Here is a 13,346-nt window from a genome sequence, read left to right on the forward strand (position 1 = left end):
GGAGAAATGTCTGTTTAGACCTTTTGCCCATTTTAAGTTGGGTTATCTGTGTTTATTGCTGAATTGTAAGAGTTCTTTGTTTTTTTTTTTTTTTTTTTTATAAATTTATTTATTTATTTATCTATTCCTGGCTGTGTTGGGTCTTCGCCTCTGTGTGCAGGCTTTAGTTGCGGCGAGCAGGGCCTACTCTTCATTGCGGTGCGCGGGCTTCTCATTGTCGTGGCTTCTCTTGTTGTGGAGCACAGGCTCTAGACGCGCAGGCTCAGCAGTTGTGGCTCACGGGCTTAGTTGCTCCGTGGCATGTGGGATCTTCCCAGACCAGGGCTCGAACCCTTGTCCCCTGCATTGGCAGGCAGATTCTTAACCACTGCGCCACCAGGGAAGCCCTGTAAGAGTTCTTTATACAGCATACAAGTACCTTATCAGATATGTGATTTGCAAATATCTTCTTTTGTGGGTTGTCTTTGTTGATAGTGTCTTTTCAACCGTAAACGTTTTTAATTTTGAAAAAGTCCAGTTTATCTTTTTTTTTACTTTTGTCGTTGGCACTTTTAGTGTCATATCTAAGAATTCTTTGCCCAGTTTGAAGTCATGAAGATTTACCCCTATTTTTTTTTTTAAGGGAACTTTTTGGCTGCATTGGATCTTCGTTGTTGCGTGGGCTTTCTTTAGTTGCGGCGAGCGGGGGCCACTCTTCGTTGCGGTGCATGGGCTTCTCATTGCAGTGGATTCTCTTGTTGCGGAGCGCGGGCTCTAGGCGCGCGGGCTTCAGTAGTTGTGGCATGTGGGCTCAGTAGTTGTGGCTCGCAGGCTCTAGAGCACAGGCTCAGTAGTTGTGACGCACGGGCTTAGTTGCTCCGCGGCATGTGGGATCTTCCCGGACCAGGGCTCGAACCCGTGCCTCCTGCGTTGGCAGGTGGATTCTTAACCACTGCGCCACCAGGGAAGTCCCTTTTCCTCTACTTCTTTTTTTTTAAATTTTTATTTATTTATTTATTTATGGCTGCATTGGGTCTTCGTTTCTGTGCGAGGGCTTTCTCTTGTTGCGGCAAGTGGGGGCCACTCTTCATCGCGGTGCGCGGGCCTCTCACTATCGTGGCCTCTCTTGTTGTGGAGCACAGGCTCCAGACTCGCAGGCTCAGTAATTGTGGCTTACGGGCCTAGTTGCTCCACGGCATGTGGGATCCTCCCAGACCAGGGCTCGAACCCGTGTCCCCTGCATTGGCAGGCAGATTCTCAACCACTGCGCCCCCAGGGAAGCCCCCTCTACTTCTTTAGTTACTGTTTCCTTTGGTTGCGTGAACATATTTAGGATGGCTATTTTGAAATATTTTTCTGTTAAATCCAGCATCTGGTCATTCTCACCGGCAGTTTCTTTTGCCTGCTTTTTTTTTTCTTTTCCTGGTATATGGGTAATACTTGTTTGTTTCTTTGCATGCCTCATGATTTTTTGTTGGAAATTGGTCATTTTAGATCATACGTTGTAGCACCTCTGGGTACTGATTTCTCATCCTGTTCTTTGGGGCCTTGTTATTATTATTTGCTTGTTTATTTGTTTAGTGACTGGCTGGATTATTTTAGTGAAGTCTGTTTTACCACCCATCCCCCCAGAGCTAAGCCTCTGATGGTATTCCTCAGGGAGGCATGGCTTTAGGTAAGCCTGCAGGTACCCTGTGGTGACTGGTACTCAGTAGGACTCTCTTTTCCTGACCAACCCAGCTGTTAAACTACACTAATTGTCCAGATTGCTCTCTTGTTTTCAACAGTGCCCTGAGGCATACATTCCTCTACAAACTAATCCAATCAAATTGGGGCTCCTTGGAAGGAAACGTTTCTGAGGTCAATGTTTGCTATTTGTTCTGACCCCAGGAGGTCTCCTCCCTGGTGTCTTATTCCTTGATTCTCTCCTGCAAACTAGCTGACCTACAGTCTAGACTGTATCTTCATTACACGAATCTCTTTCCGCTTGCCTTTTACCAAAACCTCCCTTAGATTTAAACTTGTCCACACTCTGTTGGGAATGAAGTCAGGTCCTTTGGGAAAAGATTTGGTACTCCATGTTCCAACTTTTCCCCCCTGGCAAAATATCTAAGCCAGTGTTCTGGAGCTGGGAGTGGGGACAGTGAGTAATACTTTTCTGTGAGTGACATTCAGGCTGTAGGAACTGAGTGCCAGGAGGTGGAATGTGGAGATGGGGCACCACAGCAGCTTGTCTCTCCTGGTGTTGAACCACTGTCTCATGAGCTGAGCGAGAGGGCTATTGGGGTCCCAGTATTCTCAGTTTACCATGCCTAAGGCAGAGCCTCTGTTCCACAAGTCGATGTTGGGCAGAAGGGAGCCTCCTGTCTTTGATGTACTTGCCTGGGACTTAGCCTCAGTAATGGGGGCTGGGGACGGGTTGAGAAGCCCGAAGTCCTGCTCCTCCCAGGAAGAAAGCCGTTGGACTGAGAACTGGGGGAAGAGGGGACCTTGTGCTCTTGGCTGCAGCAGTCTGGAGCCTTGCTGAGATGGGGGGGCGGGGGCGGGGGCAGGGGTGGGGTGGGGAGAGTGGTCTTGGTTCTAATACCACAGACTTTCACCTTTCAGGCTGAATTTTCATAGATTTTATTGAATGGTTGTTTCTTCATTTGCTGTTTGCCCTTAGGGACCATTGTCAGAGGCTTTGAATGGTGGTTTTTAAAAATAATTTGCATCAGTTTCCCTGAGGAGTGAGCTAGCAGAGATCCTCATGCCATTAGGCTAGAAGTCAATCTCTTGTAACTGTTTTTTGAGCTAGCAGTCATGCCTCTTTTAAAGCATGATTCGGAAAAGCGTTTCCTTCATTATGGTCTCTGACCACCTCCTCATGAGGAACCCTTGACATACCCCTTAACACCTCAACTTTCAGATATTGCCTGTGTGATACAAGAGGCCAAGAGAATTGATTTTCCCCTGCTTATTTTCCTTAAAGAATGAACTTGCTACATGTGGGAGTACTCTAGAAGGGAAAATTTGCACGAATTCAGAGTTTATAAAGGAAATGAAAATAGTATTAGCTAGAGAATTTTAACATGAGGGCCCTGTACTATATGGTTGATTGAGTTCTTTTCAAGTTGGCTCAGAGGTGTTGCAGTTAACTCTTGGCTTCTTTGACCTGACTTAGATATTAAAATCAAATGGCTTCTCCCTCATTTTTGCTGTCATCCTTAAATTAGTTTCTTTTGATTCCTTTTATTTTTTTTTCTTTTCAGGGGCCACTCAATAGTGAGTCTTCCAACCAGAGCTTGTGCAGCGTGGGGTCCTTGAGTGATAAAGAAGTAGAGGTAAGAAGCCACATCCATTGCAAGACTTCTCATATTGCCACACTTTTGGTCTGGGTTAAACCATAGCACTGCAAACTCTGGGGTCCTGTTCGGGTCTGTGTGAATGACTCCCCTTTGAGTTGTTTGCTCGTTGTACAGTTGTGATGTGGCCTTGATGGGTTTTTATTATGATAATCATAATTATCAATAAAGGGTAGAGATTTGCAGTTGTAGCTGAATTAGCCTAGGTACCCTTGAATTTTAGCACTTTTCAGTACTTCAACAGAGTGGGTTAGTGTGGCCCGACAGACTTTAGTAAGAAAATTTGAAGTTTTTTTTTTTTTAAAGGCACACAACCTAGCTGCATAGATAGGTAACCGCTTACTTTGCACTTAGATAAAACTTTCAATAAATTAGTCAGTTGATTATGTATATCTTTCCTTTTTGGAAAAAAGGATTAGATTTAAGCTCTTTTAAAGTAGAAATATTGTGGGAATTCCCTGGTGGTCCAGTGGTTAAGACTCGGCGCTTTCAGTGCCAGGCCTGGGTTCAATCCCTGGTTGGGGAAATAAGATCCCGCAAGCCGAGTGGCATGGCCAAAAAAAAAAAAAAAAGTAGAAATATTGTAACAGCTGCTGTCTGTTACAGCCTACTATATACAGCCTACAGAGCCTACTATATGCTAGATGCTTGTACTACATTTGTGCTTTGTAAAATAGCTCATTTAATCTTTGCAGCAACCCTGATTTACAGATAAGTAAATTGAAGCTCTGATATTTTGAGCAGTTTGCCAAAAATTGTATAGGTGGCTTGGTTCCAGATCCTGTACTCTTTCCATGACCCTGCTCTAAGAGTAGGACACTCATTTAGGACTTGTCTGAGCCAGTTAAATCTCCTTATAAATTTGATATTTTGTACATACTCTCTAATTTTCATGTGAAAAATTTAACAAAATGCTAATTGTGATGTATATGGTATTTAACAGACTCCTGAGAAAAAACAGAATGACCAGCGAAACCGGAAAAGAAAAGCTGAACCATATGAAGCTAGCCAAGGTAGTAATAATTTCACACCAGTAAAAATACTAGATTCTTATGTACTTAGATAGAAAATTTCCAGCTCACACTAAGTAATTAGTTTGTGCACAGGGATTCCTAACAATGGAGATTTGTATTCCTTAAGGGAATATCAGGCTGTTTATTATAGACTTGCCATTTGACACACACTTGAGGAAACAGTGTTAGTTCTTTGGGGACTCTGGTTTTTCCCTGTTGTAAGTTAACGATCTTCTCACCATGGGTTTGTCTTCAGACTAAGCATTTATTGTACAGAAAAGAGGTTACATTGGAGTTTTAACTATGTCTTGCACTAGATCAGTGATTTGTTAATAAATAGGCAAGCAGAAATGGTTTCAGTCACATGGCTGTCCTTTTACCTACCCTTCTTCCATGTCAATTATTTAGTTGTACATTGGTGCCCAGTGGAATAAATCTGTAAACATGATGGTAATAGTGCCAAATTTCTGTAAATAATTAAAGAAAAAATAAATGAAATGGCAGGGTTTCCAAGAAATGGACACCCTAGTCGTTTTTTTTTTTTCCATATTCTTTTAATCTGCAAATCATTTTTTACTTTTTTGGGAGAAAATTTTCCCAAAGTGACAAGGTCACATAAAGTTTTTTGTGAAATAGAACAAACCCTTTTGTTCTGATGAATTTGTTTTGAATTTTTTATCCTCTTAGTTGGGGTGTAGTTTATAGTTTAGTTTTATTTTGATGCACAGTTGTGGCATGAGTTTTGTTAGTGTACTTGTAAAAGAAAGATTAGTGAATCTTAAAGGAAAGCGAGCTGTGAAAAAGTCTTTCTTTCACTGCTTATTTCAGTCTTTTAATTTTGTGGAGGAAACTGTCTTCTATTTTGTGGAGGAAACTGTCTTCTGTTCTTATGATACAGGTATTTTGGCTCATTTGTTAAAAGTAAGCTTGACATTTGAATTGATAACAACATAGGCAGTTACTGAATACATAGTACACTTTAGTGAATGATGGTTTACTTGTGTTACTGGAAAAACTATACTTACTTTGGTTTTATTTTCAGGGAAAGGCACTCCTAGGGGACATAAAATTAGTGATTACTTTGAGGTAAGTTACATTTTTGGAAAAAGAAATCTATAGTGAGTTTTTAAAAAACCTAAATCCTTTTGTTCATTTAAGGCTTTAGAGAGGAATATATTGCCTTTACTGTGCTCTCCTCCCCTTCCTCCCCATCTTCATCAACCCTATGCTGCCCCATCTCTATAAGAGGAAATGGCTGCTGACTTCCTAAATTTAAATTTGTTTATGATGTGTCTTTTCTGTGATGATATAAAAATTCACAAATGAGGTGATTTTTCTCTTGGCCAGACTAGGTTTCGTGTCTTACAAAGATTGAAGTGAAATGACTTGGACTCTTGTTTTGTCCTCTTCCCTTTAGTCCATTGGAACCTGTAGTAAGCTCACTGACCCATCCTTAGTGGTTACTGAAGAAGACACTAACATCCACTGTACCACTATATTCCTGCTTCATGTATTTTGAGACAAGAAGGGAAAACATTCTTCTCTTATGTCCTTTCAAAACCATGTGTACCTTCAGCTTTCTAGCCATGTTTTCTTTATATCTTGGTACATTTCTGCTGGAGCTCCTCCTTAAAATCTCGTTGAAAAGATAGCAGAATTTGACTTATATGGCATTTTCTCTCTAGAATAAGATGTATTGACTTAAAGGGGCCGTATATAATTAAGACCTGTTTGTGTATTAATCTTTTACTCTCCTTATCTGAAGCCTAGTACTGTTGTGAATTATTCATATCCATTTTTCCCTGTTGGCCAGTTTGCTGGGGGAAGCGGGCCAGGAACCAGCCCTGGCAGAAGTGTTCCACCAGTTGCACGATCCTCACCGCAACATTCCTTATCCAATCCCTTACCGGTAAGCATTCACCTGGAGAAATTTGACACCTGTTGTAGGAGACAAGAAGCCCAGGAACACTCGAGCAAAGTTTCTCTTCCATTAATTACCCAAGGGGAATGAGGCATTAAGGAGAACCGTTCATAGCATTACCCATGAATCACTTAACTTAGATTCAAATCTGTATCTGTAAATTTACATTTTATAAGAGCTGACCCCTTTCTCCCAGTATAATAAATTACTTCTAGGCCTGCAGCTCATTGTTCTGTCAAGGAAGTGATTTCCAATCCAAACATTAGATTTTTATCCTTGCCAGACTTAAATGTTCCTATAACTAAATTCCTTAAAAAAAAAATTTGGTCAGCTCCTGGCATTTGAATTATTTTTAAGGCTTACTCGGTGATGTAGTAGAGAAGCTAAAGCTACACAAATTTGGGATAGGTTTGTTTTCTGCCTATAAGTGAGATCTGAAACTCTTAAAAACATTATAGCCAAGTTAGTGGTTCTCAACCGGTGGTAGTTTGTCCCCTCAGGGGACATTTGGCAGTGTTGGAGTAATTATTGGTCAGAAATAGAGGGTGAGTGGAAGGATGCCATAGGCATTTACTGGGCGGAGGCCAGGGATGCTCTTAAACATCCTACAGTGCACAGGGCAGGCGCCACAACAAAGAACGATCCAGTCCAAAATGACACTAGTGCCAAGGTTGAGAATCCCTGAGCTAGCTAATGTAGGGTTTTGTGTTAATTTGCTCAAGTGCCTTTGGATAATTTGTTGATACCAGTAAGAACTCTGTACTTAAGAGTGTATTATGTCTACTGATGCCTCAGGTATTGCTGTGGGATCCAAGGGAAAAGGGAGATCAGGAGTTTTCATCCTAGGTCTCTGTTTAGGAAAGTTGCTTTTCTCTGCCTTAGCAGAGTTGATTAATACTACTTTTTTCCTAAATGATTTAGTCTTCTGTATTGTTAAAGTATTTTAAAATATCCTTCCCCTCTTCTCTCTCATGAAAACATGCATTCATTAGGGTGATTATAATTATTAAAGCACTTAGGAAAATGTATTCAACTTGAAATTTTTGCTATTATTTTGTCATCCTTCTCATATTTAAAAATGTTAGAAATGTTTGATGTGTAGATTTGTTTGGTTAGGTTGAGGTTTGTTAGATAACTTTCAAGGAGGCCTATATCTATATTTTAAGTTTTAAACCTGTTAAAGTTTTAAAATGTTAAATGAGATTGCAGAATTATCTATTTGGGACGAATATGATTTGTAGAATTTTGTTGTCTATTACTCTTTTCTTCCTGAAAAAGATTTTTTTTTCATTTGGTTTTTAGTAGTGTGACCACCCATCTATCATGTGTCCATTTAAGTCAGGTCTTACCTGAAAACAAAAGAGATGATTCAATGATCTGTAGACATTTCTGCCACCTCTATGAATGGTGGTGGGGCCTCATCATTATTATGCAAATCTACGTATATCTTGGGTGTTAAAATAGGAACCAAGCCTTAATTTCCTTTTTCCATTGCACTGAGAAGCTCTTTATCCTTCTAACTTAGATTCTGTGTTTCACTGTTATAATTACTGATTTTGTATACCCTTCAGCTCCCTTTCCCCACTCTCTCTCCATCATACTTGCCTGAAAAAACTCAGCCCTGGTTATCTAATTTTCCACCTTTTCCTTGTCTAAGCAGCTCAGCATGGTTAGAGGAAAACACATATACCCATGCTGACTGATCTCACTTTAAGTTCATGACCACCAACCTCATGAACCCCCTAGTTGCTGCCAGTCCTATTATATTTCCATAGTTAGTTCCCTTTCCTAGATGAATATTTCATATTTTTGTCATTTCCTGCAAGCCTCCAGCAACGCTTCCTCCTCCTCTACTATTTCAACTGATGGCTTTACTTTTTTATTTTCCTGAGAAAGTAGAAGCAATCAGAAGAGAACTTTCACATGCACCTATGCCAAATCTACCAAGTTACTTGTATCATTATCCATATCTGCCTTTTAGGATGAAAGAACTTGCCAGCCCTTTACTTGGGCACTGGTTTCCCTGAAAATTACGTATACAACTCTACTTGACATTTCCACTTACATAACTAAATGGACAGCTTAAAAATGTCCACAGAGGAACTCTTGCTCACTAGCAAAACAACAACAACAAACTGCTCTTCTTGCAGTCTGCGCTGTCCTGGTAAATGACAGTTTACTCTGTCCCGTTTTTCAGATCATAACTTCATGCCCCATATCTAACCTGTCAATAAATCCTGTTTTCTTTTAAAAAATACCCAAATCCCAACCTCTTTTCTATTCTTTTGGTTCTCTGCATTAAATCTCCACTAAGTGGTCTCCCTGTTTCTGCCTGTGTCTCACCTCTTTTCAGTATAGTAGCCAGAATGATTCTGTGAAAAAATTAAGACAGATCCTGCTCAAAACTGTCCAGGGACTAGTCCAGACTGTTCTGGGCTTCCGTGGCCTAGAAGCTCTGACATGATCTTTGCTCCCCACCTGCCTGACTCCGTCTGCTCCCCCTCACCCTCGTACCACTCCAGCCACGCTGGCCTCCTTGAAGTTCCTGGAACGCTGTGAAGCACTCTTGCTTCACGGCCTTTGTACCTGCTATTCCCTCTTTCAGGAATAGCATGATTAGCAATCTCTTCATCAGGCTGTTGCTCAAAAATGACCTTATCAGAGAGGTCTCTCCTGGCCAACTTCTTTAAATATCAGTCCCTCTCACCTTGTAACTCTGTCCCTAATCCTGCTTTAATTCTTAGTTATTACTACCTGACATATGTATTTAAATTTTGATATATATGTAGATTTTTTCATTGATTCATATTTATACATATAGAAGGGTATACATGTAAGTCTACAGCTTAATGAAGTTTCACAAACTGTGTACCAGTACAAGAAACAAAATACCAGGCCCTCCAGAAACCCCCTTATGCTCCCTTCCAGTCATTAGCCCCCTCCCTGCCACTGGGGATAGCCACTATCCTGACTTCTCACAGTACAGGTGGGTTTTTTTGTTTTTGTACTTTGTATAAAAGGAATCATACAGTATATACTCTTGTGTCTGGCTTCTTTCGTTCAACATTACTTTTGTGAGATTCATCCATACTGTGTGTTGTTGTAGATCATTCATTGTCGTTGTGTGGTATAATTTTAATATTTTTATTTAATAATTTACATATCTTAATTTTTAACTATACAATTAATCTATTGCCCAGCTTCTCCCACCAGAATGTTAATCCTAAGAGAGCAGGGATTTTGTTTTATTTACTGCTGTTTCCATCTCTTACAGTGTTTATTACATAAAGATGTAATCATTTTAACTATTCCCCCCCCCCCACCCTTTACATGGAATAGATATCTTGTTCAATTTTTAGTCTCTAACACCCAAAACAGTGTTGGGTACACAGTGGGGGCTCAAGACTATTTGTCAAAAGGGAAGAATGGATAAAGAATTACTTTAGCATTTTTCCCCCTAAGTGATTCTTTTATATTTTTTGTTAAATACAAGAAAGTACATAAACCGTGAGCCTTTTAATGCAGGAGTTGGTAAACTACAGCCCACAGTAGCAAGCTAAGAATGATTTTTAGATTTTTTGAGTTGTATAGACAAAGAAGAATATATATCACAGAGATGATACGTTGCCTGAAAAGCCTAACGTATTTCTGTCTGACCCTTCACAAAAAATGTTTCCAGGAAATCATTATGAGGTTAACGCCATGTAATCATCACTTAGGTCAGAAAGTAAAATATTTCCAGCACCCTGGAAACCTTCCCTGATCACAACCCCCTCCCAATACCCTAGAAACAACCACTGTTCTAATTTTTGTGATTATCATTTGCTTTTCCTTATAGTGTGACCACATATGCATCCCTAAACAAAATAGTTTAGTTTTGTCATTACGATAATTTTGTTAAACATGGCATTTAATCACAGTGTTTAGATCTTCTGTATTCTGACTTTTGGCTGTTTGTTCTGTCAATTACTAAGAGAGGTATAGTTATGACTCTCATGATTGTGGGAGTAGTTTGTTTCTTCCTGTATATATATTTTTGCTTTATGTATTACTAAGTGATTCTCTTCATTTCTTCTGATACTTTTTGCTCTAAATGCAGTATATCTGATATTTAGTATATCCAAACCACTGTATGGTGTAAATACTTCCATTTTTATACTATCAACTTTTCATTATTTTGTTTTCAGTGTATCTGACAAATATCATATAGTTGAAATTTTTTTCTTTATTCAGTCTAAAATCTTTTTTAGGGAATTCCCTGGCGGTCCAGTGGTTAGGACTTGGCAGTTTTACTGCTGGGGCCCGGGTTCGATTGCTGGTTGGGGAACTAAGATCCTGCAAGCTGCGCGGCACGGCCAAAAAAAAAAAATCTTTTTTAAACTTCAGTATTTATCCTATTTACATTTAATAAACTTATCATTATATTGGTTTTAAATATACCAGCTTTTAATGTATTTTCTGTTTATCTTGCCTGTTCTATGTTACTTTTTCTTTCATTCCTTGTTTTCATTTGGATTAAAAAAAATTATTTCATATTTTTCTCCTCCACTAGGATGTAGGTCCTATGTGGTGTTTCTCTTAGAAGTTACCACAGGTATCTTTAATATGCCAAAGTTTGATGTTAATAGTATCTTTGCCCTCCTCACAAATATATGATAACCTTGATTCCATTTATGTGCTACTGCTTTGGTGGTGGTGGTGTAGGTTTATATTTTGCCATTTTTTTTAGTCTCATAAAACATCATTATTATACTGTCAGTGTTCATTTAGATTTATCTATATACTTACCTCTTTCTTTGTACTTCTTCCTGTCTTACATATTACACCTTCCACTCTAGGGTCACTTCCTTCTGCCTTCAGTGGTCCTTTAGTATTCTTTTAGTACAGTGTTTATCTGCTGGGGGTTAACTCTCTAGGTTTTTGTTTGCTGAAATAACTTTCTTTTGCCCTTATTCTTGAAAGATGTTTATGCTCTGTATATTTCTAGATTGGCATTTTTTTATCTTTTCACACAGTTGAGTATATCATTACCATCTTCTGGTTCCCATTGTTACTACTGAGAAAACAGTTTTCATTTACTTGTTATTTCTTTGAAAGTATCTGCTCTGCTTCCCCCCATCCCCAGCTGCTTTTAACATTTTTATATGTGGTGTTCTGCAGTTTTACTATGATGCATCCTTTTATTTTCTCTTGTAATTCGTTGGGCTTCTGGTATTTGTGGGTTGGTGTCTTGTACCATTTCTGAATAATTATTTGCCGTTGTCTTCAGATATTATCTTGGCCCTGTTTCTTTTTCCTCCACCTATAAAATTTCAATTAACCGTATGTTAGACTGTCTCACTTTATCACCATGCCCCTTAACTTCTTTTTTCTATTTTCTTTTGGTCTCTGTATGCTCCATTCTGGATAGTTCTTGCCTTTCATTTCCCAAATTCTCTGTTTTGGTGTATCTAATTTGCCCCATTGAATTCTTAGTTTTTGTTATTTTATGTTCCCTGCAGATATATTCAAACTTGTCTTTTATTTTTTTAATCTAGTAGACATAGTTGTTTTATAACCTGTCTGTTAATTCTTGTATTTGAAGTTTTTTTGAATCTGTTTCTGCTGTCTCTTCTTTTTCCTAGTTGTTGCTCAGGGCTTTATTTCTTTTATGCTTTTGGTTTTTTGTCTTTGTGCTGCTCATTGTTCTTGAAAAATTATTTGTGAAATTTCTTTGAGATCAAGAATAAGATATGTTCCTCCAGGGAGAATTTTTATTTGCTTCTTTCAAGTGCCTAGAGATTCTACCCATCTCTACAAACTACTGAATTCATGGCTTGCATTTTGTCTGTTTGGTTTGCTTATTTTGTTTCTTTCTTTCAACCACCCAGGCATTATTGATTCGGATTATGTTAACATTTCTCAGGGGAGCCTCCACCTGCTGCATGGCCAAGGCAACTTCATTGCAGCTCCCTGAGGGCAGGGGAAATATTTCTTCTGGCTTACATTTTCCCTGAGGCTGTAATAACCCTTTGGAAGTGTAGCTTAAAGTGGGAAGGGTTTCATAATGAACCCCCTACTATGGGTGGGCTTTGGCCTGTGACTATCCAGTTGGCAACATGGTGCCCTAGAAATGGAAATTCAAGATCTGCAGGTACTCTTAGGGCAAATGTGACTTTGTTTCCCTTAGGTTTTGCCATGACAGACCCCTGCTATTTTATCAACTTTTCATTGCTTTTAGTATCTTTTTTAAATATTTTGTCCTGTCTTTACAGTTGTTTTCTAAGGGGAGGTTGGTACAGACATCCCAGCCTGCGATATTTCCAGAGATATTTAAAGATATTTCAGCCCTTGGCAAATATTTATTGAATGTATAACAGAATGGTTTGTTTTAATATTGCAGCTTCAATGATACAGTCTCCCAAGTAGTGAGAATATTGTGAATGAGTATTACAGGTACTCTGGAGCCTGAATTTAAACCGTTTTATTGGTTAGGGCAGGAGTGTTATTTTTAAGGTGGTAGATGCTACTCATAGATTTTTTAAAAAATAAATTTTTTGTCAGGATCATTTTGATTAGTCTATTTTACTTTTATTTTCTAAAATGAAAGTGTTAAATAGTTTTCCCTGATAAAGGGATACATGCTGATTATGAAAGTCTAACAGTTGAGAAGTGGTAAAATATAAAGTCCTTTCCACAAGAACTATTATTAAAGAGTTTAGTGGGCATATATGTGTATACATGTATGTTCATGTAGTAGATTTCCTCATTTTCATTGTATTTATTTAATCAATAGCCTTAAACATTTTGTGTTCTGTAAGTAATGCTGTAATGAACGTCCTTGTATATACATCTGTACTTATGCATTTTTTTCCTTTGGATAAATTTACAAAGTATAGTTGCCAAATCAAAGAATGTGCTCACTTTAAAATGTCATCACATGAATGATAAAGAAGATGTGGTGTGTGTGTATACACTCACACACACACACACACACACACACACACACAGGAATATTACTCAGCCATAAAAAGAATGAAATATTGCCATTTGCAGCAACATGGATGGACCTAGAGTTTATCATACTAAGTGAAGTAAGCCAGACAGAGA

At 38.8% G+C, this 13,346-nt stretch overlaps 1 protein-coding gene across 6 annotated transcripts in view; it reads left to right on the forward strand.

The window, feature by feature from the left end:
- The window catches only part of TLK2 (tousled like kinase 2), a 104,805-nt gene that overhangs the window by 30,794 nt on the left and 60,665 nt on the right, over nucleotides 1-13,346 (forward strand). For 4 of the 6 annotated variants that reach the window (XM_061174871.1, XM_061174872.1, XM_061174869.1 and 1 more), the window contains exons 3-6: nucleotides 3,231-3,302; nucleotides 4,267-4,336; nucleotides 5,379-5,422; nucleotides 6,150-6,245. In XM_061174871.1, the coding sequence (XP_061030854.1) occupies nucleotides 3,231-3,302; nucleotides 4,267-4,336; nucleotides 5,379-5,422; nucleotides 6,150-6,245 (282 nt within the window). The remainder of the gene's footprint in view (nucleotides 1-3,230; nucleotides 3,303-4,266; nucleotides 4,337-5,378; nucleotides 5,423-6,149; nucleotides 6,246-13,346) is intronic. The other 2 variants (XM_061174868.1, XM_061174873.1) reach the window with 1 other exon arrangement.

The sequence above is a fragment of the Eubalaena glacialis genome, chromosome 19 (assembly GCF_028564815.1).
Source record: "Eubalaena glacialis isolate mEubGla1 chromosome 19, mEubGla1.1.hap2.+ XY, whole genome shotgun sequence".
In the NCBI taxonomy this organism is placed as follows: Eukaryota; Metazoa; Chordata; class Mammalia; order Artiodactyla; family Balaenidae; genus Eubalaena; species Eubalaena glacialis.